General features: G+C 37.4%; 1 protein-coding gene across 11 annotated transcripts in view; it reads left to right on the top strand.

Moving 5' to 3' along the window:
- LOC127967855 (calmodulin-binding transcription activator 1) overlaps positions 1-16,958 on the top strand; it is a 289,173-nt gene that overhangs the window by 166,016 nt on the left and 106,199 nt on the right. For all 11 annotated transcript variants that reach the window (XM_052568601.1, XM_052568597.1, XM_052568602.1 and 8 more), the window contains one exon: positions 15,831-15,966. In XM_052568601.1, the coding sequence (XP_052424561.1) occupies positions 15,831-15,966 (136 nt within the window). The remainder of the gene's footprint in view (positions 1-15,830; positions 15,967-16,958) is intronic.

The raw sequence follows: 16,958 nt of genomic DNA, 5'->3' as shown, positions 1-16,958 counted from the left end.
TGCTCCATGGGATTCCCTATTATCGCCAGAGACACAAATAGCCTTTGAATTGTGGGTAACAGGTGTCCGAAAGTCACAAACAAATTATTTGTACGTCTAGAGGAGAGCCGCACAGAACACACTGTTTGTTTGGACAAAGCCAGCTGTCTCGCAACCTTTTTTGCGACTTTCATCAACAGCTGCCTCATCTTCACTAATGAGGCGTAATCTTAATAGCGTGACACCCCCTATGAGACGGGCACCGTGCCATTCTGACGGGCTGAAATGGGTGGAAGGTGACACTGGCTTAACGAGGGGCGTAAATCTGACACAGCGGGAGCAAAAAAGGTGCTTTATCGGCCCGTGGCGAGACACACACTCTTTCATAGAAGAGGAATCGAGAGACAAAGAGAAGGAAAGTTTAACTACTGCCTGCAGTGAAAGAGCCTCTTGTGTTTGGGCTCGCGTCTCACCCAGCTGCGGGGCCGTGACAGCTGTAAACGCAACGAGACACCTGTGGTGCCCACCTGCATGTAAATTCAGCCTTGATTTATGGCGTGTAGATACGATAAGTTATGATTCTGGTAGTAGCGTGAAAGTTAAGTCTCAGACAGTTTCAGGTGAGTGAATCCCACCCATGGATCACCGGCGTCTGACCAAACCGTTACTGCACAGATTCCCGAAGTATAAGCCACAGTCCTTAAAATCTAAATCAGTCATTGAATAGAAATTATTATTATTTTAAAAAATAAATTTTTTTAGTAACATTTTATAAAATTATGTCATTTATTATTGGTTAATATTTATTAATTTTTATTTTAAAATGTATTTTTTTTATTTATTAAAAACAATATTAATCTTGGCAGGTAATTCACAGCACAAACATATATTTGTGTATAAGTTTATAGATTAAAATCCAATATAGATTTTTATTTTTTGCAAGTAAATTATATATACGAGCAGAACAACACTACTATTCAAGTTTTTGGGTAAATTAAGTCTCTTGTGCTGTCCAATGTTGCATTTATTTTATACAAAATACAGTAAAGAAGAAAAATGTCTTATTATTAATTTTGAAAATACTGAAAGTGCTGCTTAATATTTTTATGGAAACGGTGGTCTTTTTTAACGCAAAAGTTCACATTATAAAAGTCTTTACTGTTGTTTTGAATTAATTGAATTCTTGCTGAATTTTATTTTTTGTTTTTATGTTATTATTTTTTATATTTAAATTTGAGTCGTATGGGACACGGTAACACACATCCCTCTCACAATATATTGCTTTACAGATTTATCGTTGGGTCCCGCGATCGTGCTGGTCACTAATAGGAAGAAGTCTGTTTTAATGTTATGATCAAGGCTCTGGACTCTGAACATAACTTGTCTTTCTATAACAAACTACTATAAAATATTTTCTATAAAAGCGTTAATGTCCTGGCAGTGACAAATTGCTCGTTTTTTATTTAATTTAATTACGTTAATGTTATAAGTTGAGATTTAGGGTACAATAAATATTTTATCTGCTGCTATGTAAAAGCAGAGGTGTCAAGTAACGAAGTACAAATACTTCGTTACTGTACTTAAGTAGAAATTTGGGGTATCTATACTTTACTTGAGTAATTATTTTTCAGCCGACTTTTTACTTCTACTCCTTACATTTTCACGCAAGTATCTGTACTTTCTACTCCTTACATTTTAAAAATAGCTTCGTTACTGCTATTTCATTTCGGCTTGTTTTCATTCTGCCTTGTCATCATTCAAAAAAAAAAAAAAAAAAAAAACTATCCAGCTAAACTATCCTAACTAAATTGCGCCATTCGGATGGAGTGAATTTGATTGTGGTTGGATGAGAAGTATAAACGGATACCATTCCGACACCCTATTGGTTTGTACGCGATCCATCGCACCTGCACAGGACACAGATCACATCACACTCCAGCAAGGACAAAGCCAGTGTTGGGTTCGTTTGTCAAAAAATATATTTCTTAAAAGTAGGGTTGGGTATGGAACCAGTATCCAATCGCCTCAGAGTCAGTCTGCTTAAATTTAATATGAAACCGGCGTCAGACCGGTCTCCTCCCCGTCTTTCAGCGTGCTCTTCAATCCGCAGACCATGGCGGAGCAGCGCGAGCTCAAACAGAGACAGAGGACACAAGGTGTGTGTTCATCGATAGATTGTTAGAATATCTGTATCTGTGCAGTTCTTTGTCATAAACACAGTTTACAAAAGGACACGAAGAAGCAGTCGCTTTCTCATCTTCTGTAAAGTTTTCGATTGTCACCGCTCATCACAGCCGTTTCCTCCAGCGAAAATCTAGCCCTTAACACATATGAACGAACACATACTTTAATTACACTTATTTAAATATACTTAATTTAATCATTACATTAATCATTACATACTTTATACATACACTAGCTACTGTGCAAAAGTCTTAGGCACGTTAATATTTTCACTTAAAAGAATGGTGTTCAGCCAGTTATTTATATATTTTGCTGTAGTGTGTCAGTAGAAATTATCAGTTTACATTTCCAAACATTCATTTTGCCGTTGTCAAACTGCTTGTGCATTCAAAATCGCACTAGATTATTATAAAAATTAATGGCAAACTGATATTACTCTACTGACACACTACAGCAAAAGATATAAATAACTGGCTTAAACCCCTTTTTTGGGGTGAAAATTTTTTTTTTTTCTTTTCCATAAGACTTTTGCACCGTACTGTATTTTAAAAGCGACATTGTTTCTACTTTATAAAGAATGAGCATACAGTAATTCACAGAACTGATTAAAGACAGTGAAAGACAGAACTCATCTTAACTAAATATCAGAGTGAGTGACAGAGATACAGTAGAAACATTATGTGTGCTTTTGTATTAAATAATGACCCAGATTGTGAAATACATTTATTAGCCTTAGAGTAAGGAAAGCACAACTTGGGAAATGAGAGCATCCAAGGTGAAAGCTATGGATTTATTTTAAATATTTGTAATGTTCTTTAAAGTTATCCATAGTTTTTTTTTGAGGTTCTTTTTTTTTAAGTATCGGTTCAGGCACCGTTTAGGCACCGGTACCATTTTAAAATTATCGAAAAGGCACTGGACCCAACTTAAAAGTTATTTTTTTTCACTGGCTCATTTACCAAATGTGCGCTTTCTCTTCCTCATCCACAAATAAAGCTACTGTAGGTAGTTCGGTAACGAGACGTTTTAATAAATTATCGTTTGCGATTGATGACGCAATTGACAATGTTGTGATAATTAGGCTTTACCAACTTTGTAACTCGTTACCCCCCGAACACAGGACATAACAGACGTATGTAATGAATACAAGAAGCTATCAATCAAGAAGGTATCAGGATTATGAGTTATTTTTAGTTTTTGATTACTCACTTGGATTAATCATTCATTTTGACAGCACTATAATGTTTATTGTATATAGACAACCATACAAGGGTAATTGTTACTAAGCCTGCACCAATGTTCTTGTCCATTGCCCTCGCAGATTCCTGCAGCTAAGCTTGGATGTACATTTACATTCCATTAAAGGTTATTGATGACAGGCTTCTGAAGTTTGACTTTTTGCACCAATACAATAATTAGAGTAGTCATTCAACTAGTCAACTAGTCAACTAGTCATCATATCTCTAGATCTTTAATGTATTTGCATTGTACTAAAATGTGTTCATTTTCAATGGTCATATATGTGGCTGAAACAGGTAGCCTAATGGATCCCAAATTTTTCAACATGAACATTTTAATATAACATTATAGTCATTATAGTCTTTAGAAAAATTTGTTTTTGAGGAGGTGGGGTAGTGCACAATAGGCTCCTGTGGTATGGCCCAAGCTTTTGTTCTTAATGGCATTTTTTCCCTTACATTACTTTTACTTTTATACTTTAAGTAGTTTTTTAAACCAGCACTTTTACACTTTTACTTGAGTAAAAAGCTTGAGTTGATACTTCAACTTTTACAAAAGTCTTTTTAAACCCTAGTATCTATACTTCTACTTGAGTAATGAATGCCAATACTTTGGCACCACTGTGTAAAAGGAACACTGCTGTAAAAAGCAGTACCTTACTTGTTACAGCACCTTACTTGTTAAAGTGTTTGCAAACCACATAGTCATAATGCAGTAGGCCAACTTTGAAATGAAAAAAGTGCAAAATACACTACTTTTGAACGCATTATTAGTTTAGTGCATAACAATGTGATTAATTGCGATTAATCGCATACAATGATGTGATTAACCCTGATTTAAAACAATTTAATCATTGCCCAATTTAATCATATATTTATACTGACCCCAAACATTTGAATAGTAGGGTATATTTTATGTTTGTCAAATAATCAGGACTTTTTTTGGCCTTGTTGAAAAAAAAATATTTCATCCATATATTTATACAAACACAAGTATATTTCAATATTGTCTGTTTTAGTTCAATCACACCTCTAAACTACTCATAAAAATGCTTTTTATGTCCATTTCTTTCTGTTTAAGTGGATTTGAAGAGATCTAGAAGAGACGTCAGAAGTCTGGTTATGTGAGAATATAGGTGATTTTTAAGGGGGGTTGAGGAGAAATAGAGGCTCTCTGAATGTGGCCTCCCGCCGACTGGGGAGATGAATCCAGGAAATGGGGGTCAAAAGCATGTGAACCATGAGTGACTGCGGGATGATGCAGCGGTCATTGATATGCACGTCTCTGCTGGTATTTGTGGTGAGGGTTTGGAATGAGGCGAGAGCAGATGATCCAGCCCTCGACTGATGCAGTATTTATAAGTCAGAGCCTCCCCCAAATGAGCATTTGGACAAAGAGGAAGCACTCGCTCTCTCTTTTTCTCTCTCTTCCACTGCGAGCGCTATTTATCTTGCTGGTCTCTGATAAATGGTGGATGTGTATGTTGCTCATTCATTGGTGTAGCTCTCGTTGTCTCGCTGTGTCAGCCTTTTCTCCTGCTCCACCACAGCGCTCTCTAAACTATTCATGAAGTGCTCGTCAAACACCGTTAAATCTAGATAAACCCTTAAGGAAAAGGTTTGTGTGTTGACAGCTGCGGCAAATTTGGGATGCCAGGTTTCCAGTGCTAAATTGTGAATGTCTATCGGTTCGCCTGAGGAGAAGATGCAGTGATGTCCAGAGTTTTGCTTGACAGCTGGTTGTAGCATATGAGAAATATGTATCATTGTTGTATCGGAGGGATTTGTTTTGGGATAGAAGAGATTTGTTTGGATGTGCTCCGTCTTAGAGACACATGTCACCCTAAAGCTCCTGTTTATCCTCGTCAGCTGTTCATCTGATGGTCCCGTTTCCCAGACGCACACTGATCTGGCCCAGTCAATTCTGAGTATGCAAACACACTCACAATCAACTCCTATCATTTCTTGAGAACTTTCGGTAGCACTTTATTTTACAGTCCTGTTCCTCATGTACATACTATGTACTTATTATAGTAATTACAATAACTATGTAGTAACTAGGTACTAACCCTGAACCTAACCCTAAACCTAACCCTACCCCATGTAGTTACCTTGTATTACCAGAACTTTCTTAGATAAATACACTGTAAGTACACTGTTAGTACACGTACTGTAAAATAAAGTGCAACCAAACTTTCTTTTTTTCTTATGTAGTTTTGTGCATGTTTATGGTGTGTCATAAAATCCAGCAATGTTTCTACCAGTCCACTGACATATTGAAATTTGTAAAAGCAATTAAGTTAATGAATAATAATAGAAAGTAAAATCTGGTATGAAAAAAGAAAGAAAAAAAAACTGGATGATGGCGGGGCATCATATGAGGTGTTTTAGTGAGTGTGTGTGTGTGTGTATTGTTGACCGTACAGTATGGGTCAATGGGTTGCAGTGACGGAACAGTACTCCCCCATCCATGTCTCCACATGACTGAACAAGAGCTGATCCATTCCCATTTATTGATAGGAATAATATGAGACACAAGAAAGACTAAATCCACAGCGCACAACCTCCTCTCTCTCTCTTTCTCTTTCTCGCTCCGATTTTCTATTTATTTTGCCCTCTCTCACTGGAGAACCATGAGTGTCAAGAGGATGGACAGAAAGAATATTAAAAGAGTATTATGAAGAAGAGTGGAAAGTACATACAGTGGCCCCAAAAGTATTCAGACACTTAAACATGTCTGAATGTCACTGCTTTAGATTTCTCCAGGTATTATAAGTCTCCATTCTTAAATATAATGCCCATTTTCGCAATTCAGTAATGAACAAAATGAAATCCCATCCTATTTTATTCCCCTCGTTGAATAGCTTTCACTAAAATGTGTCACATTACAGAAGTAAAATGGCCTGTGAATGCTGTTTTGTGTTGACTTTAAGTGTCTGAATCCATTTTGAGGCTTCGTACAATCTGCATTTCACAACACATATATACTGGGACGCAGCCACCATGAGAGAGAGCGAGTTGAGAGGGATAAAACAAAAAAAATAAAAATAAATAAAAATATCCAACGTCTCTCATATCATTTCAAAAGATGAATCTAATCTCACTGCAATCAGCTCCCTTGCTCTACCGCCTGTCTCTCGCATGATCGTCAGCAGCAGTCTCTCGGCACGCTCCCATCGCCTCCCCACAGGCCACGGACGCTTCGCTTTGCGGTTATTAACCTGAACAGTGGGCGCATCTGAGTCTAGGTTAATAAGCTGCTGTCTTCACCCTCACTCTTTGTCGGGAGAACAATGTTGTCAAGCCTCCAGAAATTGGCAATTTACAACAGAGATGGAAATGGAAGGCAAGGTACTCTTCTGTGGAATGCTTTTTATAGCCAGGCCCACTCACGGTGCATTGCTCTCCCACAGCCTTTTAATGATGGATATGAAATTACAGAGGTGTGAGACTGAGATGAGATGGGAATGAGAATGGACAGAGACAAGGCGAATGGTTTTTTAATAGGGATTAAGCAGCAGCGAGTGTACTGTACTTTAATTAGACCGGGTTTAAAATGGGTCTGAGCCGGATAAAAAAGCTAGATATAGGTGTTGGCGCCAACTGGCAAAGACAAGTCTTGAGAAACGTCAATGGTAAAGATGGCTGTTTTGACATATAATGCATTATAAATGTTGCTGATACACAGTAAGCAAGTAATTAAATAGGTGAAGTGTGTGTGTGTGTGTGTGTGTGTGTGTGTGTGTGTGTGTGTGTGTGTGTGTGTGTGTGTGAACCTGGACCACAAAACCAGTTATAAGTATCACAGGTATATTTGTAGCAACAACCAAAATACATTGTATGGGTCAAAATTATTGATTATTCTTTTATACCAAAAATCATTAGGAAATTAGGTAAAGATCATGTTCCATGAAGATATTTTGTACATTTCCTACCGTAAATATATCAAAACTTCATTTGTGTTTAGTAATATGCATTGCTAAGAACTTCATTTGGACAACTTTAAAGGTGATTTTCTGAGTATTTCCATTTTTTTGCACTCTCAGATTCCAGATTTTTAAATAGTTGTTTAAAAGAATTGATCCTTATGACTGGTTTTGTGGTCCAGGGTCATTTATATATATGCAAAAGTCTTACCAACAAGTTTTACCAACAACAACAAAAAAAAAGGTTGTAAAATGATAGTTCACCTAAATTAGTAACGCTTGTGTCGTTCCAAACCCATAAGATCTTTGTTCATCTTCGGAACACAAATATATTTTTTCTGACCCTCCTTAGACAGCAACACAACTTCCACATTCAAGGTCCAGAAAGGTAGAAAGGACATAGTTAAAATAGTCCATTTGACATCAGTGTTTCAAGCGTAATTTTATGAAGCTACAAGAATACTTTTTTTTGCACAAAGGAAACAAAAATAAAGACTTTATTTATAAGGTATGGTAATTGCATTGTTGTCTATGGAGGGTTAGAAAGCTCTTGGATTTCATCAAAAATAAAGTGATTGTCAAAGTGATTGTAATGGCTATTTCCTATAATTTATCACAAAACTGTGAAAGAAACGATAATCGAAAAAGGATTATTGTTTCAAGTGGTGTATTATATCTCTGACCCCTAACTCGGCGGTTCAGCTGGGAAGTACTTGATTGAGCTGTTTGAAGCATGTGTTGGTTTTGATTGATTTTTGAAAGCACGTCTCTCCTTGCTCCAGCATGCAGCACAAGGACACAACTCCGTCAGGACACAGTGAGGAAACTACCACTATAACAACAGAGTGGAGATCTGCTGCTCCTCAAAGATGCCGTGCTTCATGCGCTGCCTTTTTGTAATACCCTGCGGTCTGCCGAAAATTAATTTGACTCCCTGTGGGTGTGGAGTTGGCTGAGAGATTGAGGAGGGAAGGAAGGAGGTTGAAGCGTCCTATGTATGTGGAATCATGGACAGGTAGCAGCCCCTTCCCCTGACAAACACAGATAGTCCACAATCTATTGCTGATGTATTCATGAGTCCTGCACCTCCAATAACTTAATTAACCCAGTGTAGCAGCCCGCTGCTTACTGTCCCTTCCACTGCAGATAACACACAGGACACCATGCAGGAAAACACATCATGTGTCTTCTTCGCTCTTTCTCGTATCTCATGGTTCTATGCAAGAATGTGTGGCGAGATGGTGGAAATGTTCTAGGTCTCACATACAACAATTGCAGTAGTCTCAATTCTGTGAGATATCTGTGAGAAACATTTTGTTTAACCTAATAGATCTGGAATTAGGAACTGTTGTTCCTTAAACATTTTGGTTCCATTGAAAGTTTCTTGTGTAGAAGAATTTTTATAGGTTTGCTCTATTTTTTTATATATATTTTTTTTGCTTTCTTTTTAGACTTCAAGCATATTTTTAAGGATAAAACTAGACAATCTATCTATCTATCTATCTATCTATCTATCTATCTATCTATCTATTAGGGGTGTAAAGGTATACAATAAGGGAAAGAAATGCAAACATTAAACTCCAGGTTGTTTATTACTATAAAAAATTTAAATACTTTTTTTAATAATATATATATACAGTATATATATATATATTTTTTTTTTTAAGCTGCGTTTGAATTACAATCATTTTTTCCCTAGTTGTAGTGATGTTCACCCTCGCGTGTTGCCTTTTGAAAACATTAGGCCGGTGACACACTGGCATATTGCACCTGTCAAACATAGTCTATTTTGCCGTCAATACTGTTGATGGTGTCCTTTATCAGTAGGCTTTATATTTATGCTCAACATGAAGTATAGATATTGTTGTCGTGAAGACAAGATCCTGGTCTGTCGGCGATCTCCCTCTATGTCACCTACAGCAGCAGCAGCGGTGTAAAGACACAGAAAACGCGAAGAAGCCGTCACGCAACTGACACGCAGCCAGGCTTAGAATCAGCTGCAGGGCGGGATTTGCACTGAACGCGGAGATTTCCGCCATTTAATATGTTCATTTGGAAACACGAAAATGTACCTATGTTCCGCACACAAAATATTGCATTCGGTCATTCGGTACACACATGCACCGTACCGAAAGCCCTGTACCGAAACGGTCCGGTACGAATACACATACCGTTACACCCCTACTATCTATCTATCTGTCCCTCCGTCCGTCTGTCTGTCCATCTTTCTGTCTTTCGGTCTATCTGTATGTCTTTTTGTCGGTCTGTCTTTCTGTCTGTCTGTCTGTCATTCTACATTCTAGATTTCATTTTTTCTATTTATCTATACATCCATCTGTCCTTTGTTCTGTATTTTGATTGTTCCATCTATAAGTCCATCCATCCATTATTCTATGTATTGTTTGCTCTATTTTTCCATCCATTGTTTGTTCCATCCATCCATTGTTCATTCATTTGTTTTATCTGTCTATCCATCCATCATTCTATGTATTAATCATTCTATCCATCATTCCATATATCCGTTGTTCTATCCATCCATTCATTCATCCCACCTTCATCCATCCATCCATAGTTCTATATTCCGTTTGTTCTATCTCTCCATCCATCCATTGTTCATTTGTTTGTTTGTTTGTTTTATGTCTACAGTATCTATCATTCTATCTATTGATTGTTCTTCCAGTTCCAATTCGACTTCCTGTGTTTTGCAGGCAAGTCAGTTTAAGTTCAAAATTTTGCAACAGCAAAGCAGCTCTAATGCAGCCTTGATTTACGCAGAACTGAATCCTAAAGGTTTAATTGGCTTCTTTTGCTCCCCCCCCCCCCCCCCCCCCCTCTGGAAAAGCAAATCTTGTTTACATCAGTGTTTTTTTTTTTTTATTATTATTATTATTTTGTGTCATGTAGTATATTGGAACCCGAGGGCAAAGAAAACAATTTAAAAACATCTCCAACATACTCAGCGTAATGTTTCTAGTAATGATTTAATTAGGTTTAATAGCTTCCGTGGCTTTACCCTTTTCACACTCATCCGTTTAACACAATGCCGAAGCCTCAACGCGATTTTCCCTGAGGGCCGAAACTCAGTGCCGTCTTTCCATTACTGTTCACACCACAGCTCCAAATGCCACCACCATTGATAACCCCCTACCCCCAGAGGGAAAGCCTGAAAACGAGATGATCGGGAAGCCCATCGTATGCTGCAACTCTTATATGCAATTATTCATCCATGAATGCTCTGGCCTTTCCATGCCCTTTGGAAAACTCACCCTGACCAAATGCTCGCTAGGGTTGCTCGGTCTGGGGGCGTTGTGCATTTTAAGGTTAGTGCTTGTTGCCTGTGGTCGCCTTATTGATCCCGGGCAGCCTGGTGCTCTCTGCTTTTTGGAGATAAGGCAACAGACTCGACCCCCTCCTTATCCCACTGGCCCCGCCAGACTTACAAACACAAACACCCAATTTCTAATCCACTTGTGGGCTGCTGAAGACAGACAGGCCTTTATTTATAGCCTTTCAAGCCGTCGTTAGGGTCCGCCGTTCCGATAAGCCATGTAGGGACATCAGTTTTCTTGTTTGGAGGCAATCAGATGTAGACGAAGCCCTCCACCCATCACTGTCCCGAACCCCGTCTGTCTTAGCCAACCGAAGAAGAAGGAGACGAACAGACCGAATCGCCAGGTGTGGATGGGATCAGTGTTCTGTAATGCTGCTGAGCATGACAAAAGGATCAAATTCATGTCTGATACGGTGCGATAGGATATAGTGGAGACTACAGATGTACAGTAGTGCCACGAATCACTCTTGGTTCCAAATGTTTACAGTAAACATGAATTTTGAAATTGACCCTGAATGTGAGCTGGATCAATTTTTTATATAACTGCAGTGTTGGGAAGGTTACTTTGGAAATGTAATTGGTTACAGAATACAATTAACCCTATTTAACATGTTAACATTTAAACAACAAAAACATGTAAAGCAGGGTTAACCTCATAGCAGGACTCAACACTGAATACTGTCAGGCTTTTGAAATGCTTGAATCAAGATTATACCAATTTATTTTATATATGATATGAAATCATATTTATATATGATACTGTTTTTTTTTTATCAAATCTTTGCATTTTTGCATGTTTCCTCAGTTCAAACTGAATCCAAATTCAGGCATGAAGTTGGTTTTTAAACCAGATTCCTGGTTCAGTTCTGAATCTGCCACAGCTTTGCTTCACTGCCATCAGTGGCTGCGATTAGCAATGCATCTCGATAAGACGCTTGAACACTGATGGAACCTTCTCTCCAGAAACACCCTCAGATGGCAGAAATCAAATTCTGTTCAATCAGACCCACAATTACATTAGATCCCATCCGATAGCAGCGCACCGATGGTGCATGTGCTCATCCGCATGTGTTTTTGCGTTCATGTGTGCCGCAGTCCTGTCACCATGGTAATGAGGTGATTGATTGATGAGTGTGATTGCTGACATTGAGGGGTGGGCAGGTGGGAGAATTCATGGGGGGTGATTTGTTACCGCCTGCCACCTCTGTTATCGCTTATTAAATCAACAGGCAAGGTGAGGAGATATGAAAACAGGCGGAGAGAGGCAGCACTCCTGCAAGGATAAACAGCTCAGCTTCTGTGCCATATGGAATTCCAGTCCTTTAGGTGGCTAAATGCCAGCGTTACTGTATACACACCAGGAGCCTCTGTCTGTTAACAGATATATCAGATGCTCTGGTGGTCGAGTCAAACATTGTGATGTTCGGATAAGATGTGACTGGAGTCTATTTGTGTATGTGCATGTGCAATGCAAAGGTTGCACTACTTTATTGTATTTATGGGATTTTATTAATGTAGGTTTACTTTTTACCTATGTTTGGCTATGTATACTGTACCTTTCTAAGCAAACTAATTCCAAATTTAGTTGTATCATCCATAAATAAAACAAAAATAGTATTATTCATGCTAGCACTAAAAGGTATTATATATATATATATATATATATATATATATATATATATATATATATATATATATATATATATATATACAGTATGCTTGGGTTTGTGAAGATATTCTTACAGAAACTGTATTAATAATACCATGTTAAAATAATCATATTAAGTCAGTAGTTTAATTAATTATATCAGTGTTGTTGTTTTTGTTTTTGTCTTTTTCTCTCTCTACCAGGATTAAGTAAATATTATTTGTTGATGACTTCAGGTAGGTTAAAAGGCCAATAAATTAATTGGGATGCCAAGACCTAAGACATGTTAACAAAAAAGTTGGATAAAAATAGAAAATGCTCATTTTCAAAATACATTCAAGATCAGAGTTGAATGGAAATTACATTGAATTGCTTGTAAGTATTGTACTATACCACTAACAAAATTTAATGGCATACTATTTTGGAACAAAAGGCACTATAACGTTTAATCTACACATTGTTTAGTAAGCAGTATTTGTTCATGTTCACAACTTTGTGTTCTACTTCAGCTAAAAATAAATAAATAAAAATACAAATACATGCATATTTATATCCGAGAGGTGAGGTGAAAACTAATGAAATTGAGTTATTTTTCAAAAGGGTAGCATTTTACTGTTGTAATCACTTATCATTGAATAATATGTTTGTTTGTTTTTTACTAATTATTTATTTTGTAAAAAATTGTTTGTATTCTTGAGTATTTCAGTATTTCTTTGCATTGTCTGCGTCATTTGCTAGCTGCTGCACCACGGCACTGATACCTGCACATTTCCATCCGTTTATCATCTCTTTTCACAGGAGATCACTTGCGCACATGTTGGAACATCCTGAATTTTGCTTATTCATAACTGAAGCCTCGTGTCATGCTTTTTGCGTTCATCGTTGTAATTGCGACACTACTTCCATAGTGTCTTTCAAGTACAAACAAGGTTTTAACAGAAAGCCCGCACACAACCACAGCACAGGCGCTTTATTTATGTGTAAAATGAGCAGAATAAAATGAATAATTTAGAAACCTGTGGCGAGAAGACACTTTCTAACTCTCCTGAACATTTCCCAGGTTGCTAGAGGAAAATCGAACATGTTGCCAGAACATGCAGCTGTGCAATTTCGCCCTTTTGATATTGTATTATAATTGGTGCCTTTAAAAAAATACAACTGCTGTGAATTAGGGTGGCCCGCAAAGTTATTCCCTGATTGCATTATAATATCCTTCTAAAACACGTCAGCACTCAAGTGCGACTACTGGAGATTTGATGTATTATGAATACATTCTAAAGCATTACAATCCCATTTATTATTCATTATACAGATATCTAAAGCCCCGCTGAAGTCCTACAACGGTCATATCGACTGCCTGTGTTTAATCAAACATACGCCGCCCTTTGAATAAGACAGTATTACCAACTCGCATCCTTTTAAGAACATTTCTTCCCTGCCCATATTTTCCATTTCTGTCTGGTACATTAAGTCGCTGAAACAGAAGAAGCGTCCTGTCATCCGAGTGTGATAACAGAAGGGTTAGCTTTCCTTTTGCCCTGCTCTCCATGTATAAATATGTATAATTCTGATAAGATTAATTGGATCGCCTAAGTACACAGAGAAGGAGAGAGAAAGAGGACACAGAACAGAGCTCTTGTTCCGGCTGCTTTTCGGAAATGTGCTCTGGGCCCACCTCACATTCCCCTGCTGAAGTGCTTCATTTTTTTTTCACTAGAACAAACTGTCTTCAATTAAAAAAAGAAATGGCTCACCCAAAGGTCCCGAGGAAAAGAAGCCGAGCAAATGGCTTGAACACACTGGCGATAAATAGTCCTGTTAAAATATTAAGCATTCTGAGAAGTGTTCGATACAAAATGCTCACCTGTGTCTTAATGGGAAAACATATTTTTTGAGTTTCCACCGCTGCGAGAAATTATAATCACTCACCGTGTGGGGGAGTCTATTGGAAGAATGCTCCCATCATATTTCACAACAAAAGAAAAAGAAAAAAATAAATCTAAATAAATTAATGAATACAAGGAAAAACAGGAAATTGTATAATGTTTAACTACATACATATATTTGTATATGTTGAGTCTTGGTCATTGTTTAATTACTAATGTGTGTGTGTGTGTGTGTGTGTGTGTCTTCAGTAGCACAGGTATATTTGTAGCAATAGCCAAAATATGTATTATTATTATAATTATTCATGCTCCATATTTGTTGAATCTTAGTCCTTGTACAGGAAATGCAGTGATAATTCTGACTTATTCTGCTTTCTTATTCTGATTTTATGAATAAAAATTGTCAATTAGTCCCAAACTAACTAAGAAAAAACAAAAAAAAATTCTGATGGTTTCTGAGGCTACACGGCATGGCATGTGCTGCCAGGGCACTTCTGCTACCCCCATTTGTTTTTGCAAACGGCACCCAGGAAACATTCCCATGGCATCGGTCGTCACCGGTGAAAAATGAGCACAACCAGCCAATGCACATGACAGAACCTATAAACAGTCATCGAACCAATTCCCATTAAATACAGTCCCAAGACCGATTGTTTGTGTGTCAAACCAAGAAGTGGGCAGAGAAGAATTCTCTACAAATGCAGAGCTGGCAATAAACCTCCAGAATAAATAGGAATGGACGGGCCACATAAAGGGCCTCAATGTGATATTAATCCTGCTGCTGCTGCGGTCTGGAAGGCACTCCGTCAAGCTAACGTGTTTTACTCCGTCTACGGTACGGTTATGATAATAATGAGCTGTAGGTTCCTCACATCAGCTCTGAGCGATAGAGTCTCGAGTCATTGGTGTGTTAAAGTGTTTTATTATTACTGGAATTATGAATTATTTGGGGGGAAATTCTTTCTGCACTCATGAGTTTATAAATTGAAGGAGGTTGGTTTACTCTGAATGCTCTATGCTGTAAAATATTCTGTGCCAATAACTAAAGAAAATGTGGCAGTTATTTGCAAGATACATACTTTTTGTATTTTTTTTGTGTGTAATATATATATATATATATATATATATATATATATATATGCTTAAAGAATAAACTTTTTTTTACAAAATAGTGTCTTTTAATCGTTTTTTTTTTTTTTTTGCCTTTTAATTATATATAAATGCAGAATAAAGGGTTTTATATATATATATATATATATATATATATATATATATATATATATATATATATATATTTTTTATATATATATATATATTTTTTATATATATATATATATATTTTTTTTTCATTCCCAGTTCTGTTTTTATATATATATAATTTTTTAAAAGTTAATACTGTGTAGTTAAAGAGCCATCTTTGAAATCAGTCAGTTTTTTATATATTTTTTTATATTTGTATTATGTTTCATTTAGTTTTACTCTCCCGTTTATTTCACCTTATTTGTTAAAAAAAAAGAAAACAGTCACTAGTAAAGTATGTGTTTTTGTGTGTGTGTGTGTGTGTGTGTGTGTGTGTGTGTGTGTGTGTGTGCACACTAAAACAAATCCATCTAAACTCTCCCTTTTTCTCTGTCTCAGGCCGCAAAATGGGTCTATGATCCTCTACAACAGGAAGAAGGTGAAGTACAGAAAGGATGGCTACTGCTGGAAGAAGAGGAAAGATGGGAAAACCACGCGGGAGGATCACATGAAGCTCAAAGTGCAGGGAGTCGAGGTGAGAGGCTGTTTGCTATTAGTAACATGATACTATCACCAGCTCTCTAGAAATCCTCACAGACTGTCAAACCATGAGGTTTTTGTGTGCATCGGGCTTTAGTGTCATCAGACTGGTTGGAAGTACAGTGATTGTTCCTGAGCCTAAATTGAGGAGAAAACTGGTGTCTGTTTTTTTCACAAATCCGTTGATGGTGCTTCCATCACGTTAACTTGTATAAGCTAGAATGTGTTTGTGAGTGTATGTCCATTGCACATGACCTTTCTAAGAAATGAACCCCCCTCGCGTCCCTGTGCGGATGACTCTAATGTGTCAGCTCAGGCGTGGCCCCTTTAAATGAAGAACCGTAATGAAGCATGTCTCTGGTCCCTGCGTTCCTGCTCACTGCCTCTAATGAAGAGAAATGTCAGCACATTGGCGATTTAGCGGCATGATAGAACGAACGCATGGATGAGTGCAGGCCTCGCCGGTATCCTCTGATGCTCTACCTATCGAGTCATTCACCTGAGCCGCATGCCTTGATCTAACTGTGCTTTATGAGGCCAGTTAAAGACAGAGACAATATTCAGCGTAATACATTGCTGGCATGTGTAGCCTTTACAGGGATAGATTATGCAAAGATTACAGTTCAATCACTGTTTATTAGCAATTATGTCATTCCAAACCCTTGTGGCTACTACTTCTTCTATGAAACACAAATCATAATGTTCCAACCTGCGTTTTTTTTTTTTTTTCCTATAGCTACTGCTGATGTTAATAGCAACTGGGGCTGTCAAAGTCAAAAATGACAACAAAAAAAAAGTAGCAGAAAAGGATCATAAATCTTGTTCATGTCCCACGTTTGTTATATTTTGAGTCTTTTAACATCTTCTCAACTGATTATGATATTCAGTATATTCAGATATGATGTTTGCTTTAACATGCCAAGCTTGAATATGTGCAGATGACATTAATAGAGTCTCTATACAGCAGTATGGACTACTTAGTCGTAG

The sequence above is a fragment of the Carassius gibelio genome, chromosome B11 (assembly GCF_023724105.1).
Source record: "Carassius gibelio isolate Cgi1373 ecotype wild population from Czech Republic chromosome B11, carGib1.2-hapl.c, whole genome shotgun sequence".
Taxonomy (NCBI): Eukaryota; Metazoa; Chordata; class Actinopteri; order Cypriniformes; family Cyprinidae; genus Carassius; species Carassius gibelio.
Note: the sequence above shows the minus strand (reverse complement) of the source record. Positions and strands in the feature narration are given on the sequence as shown.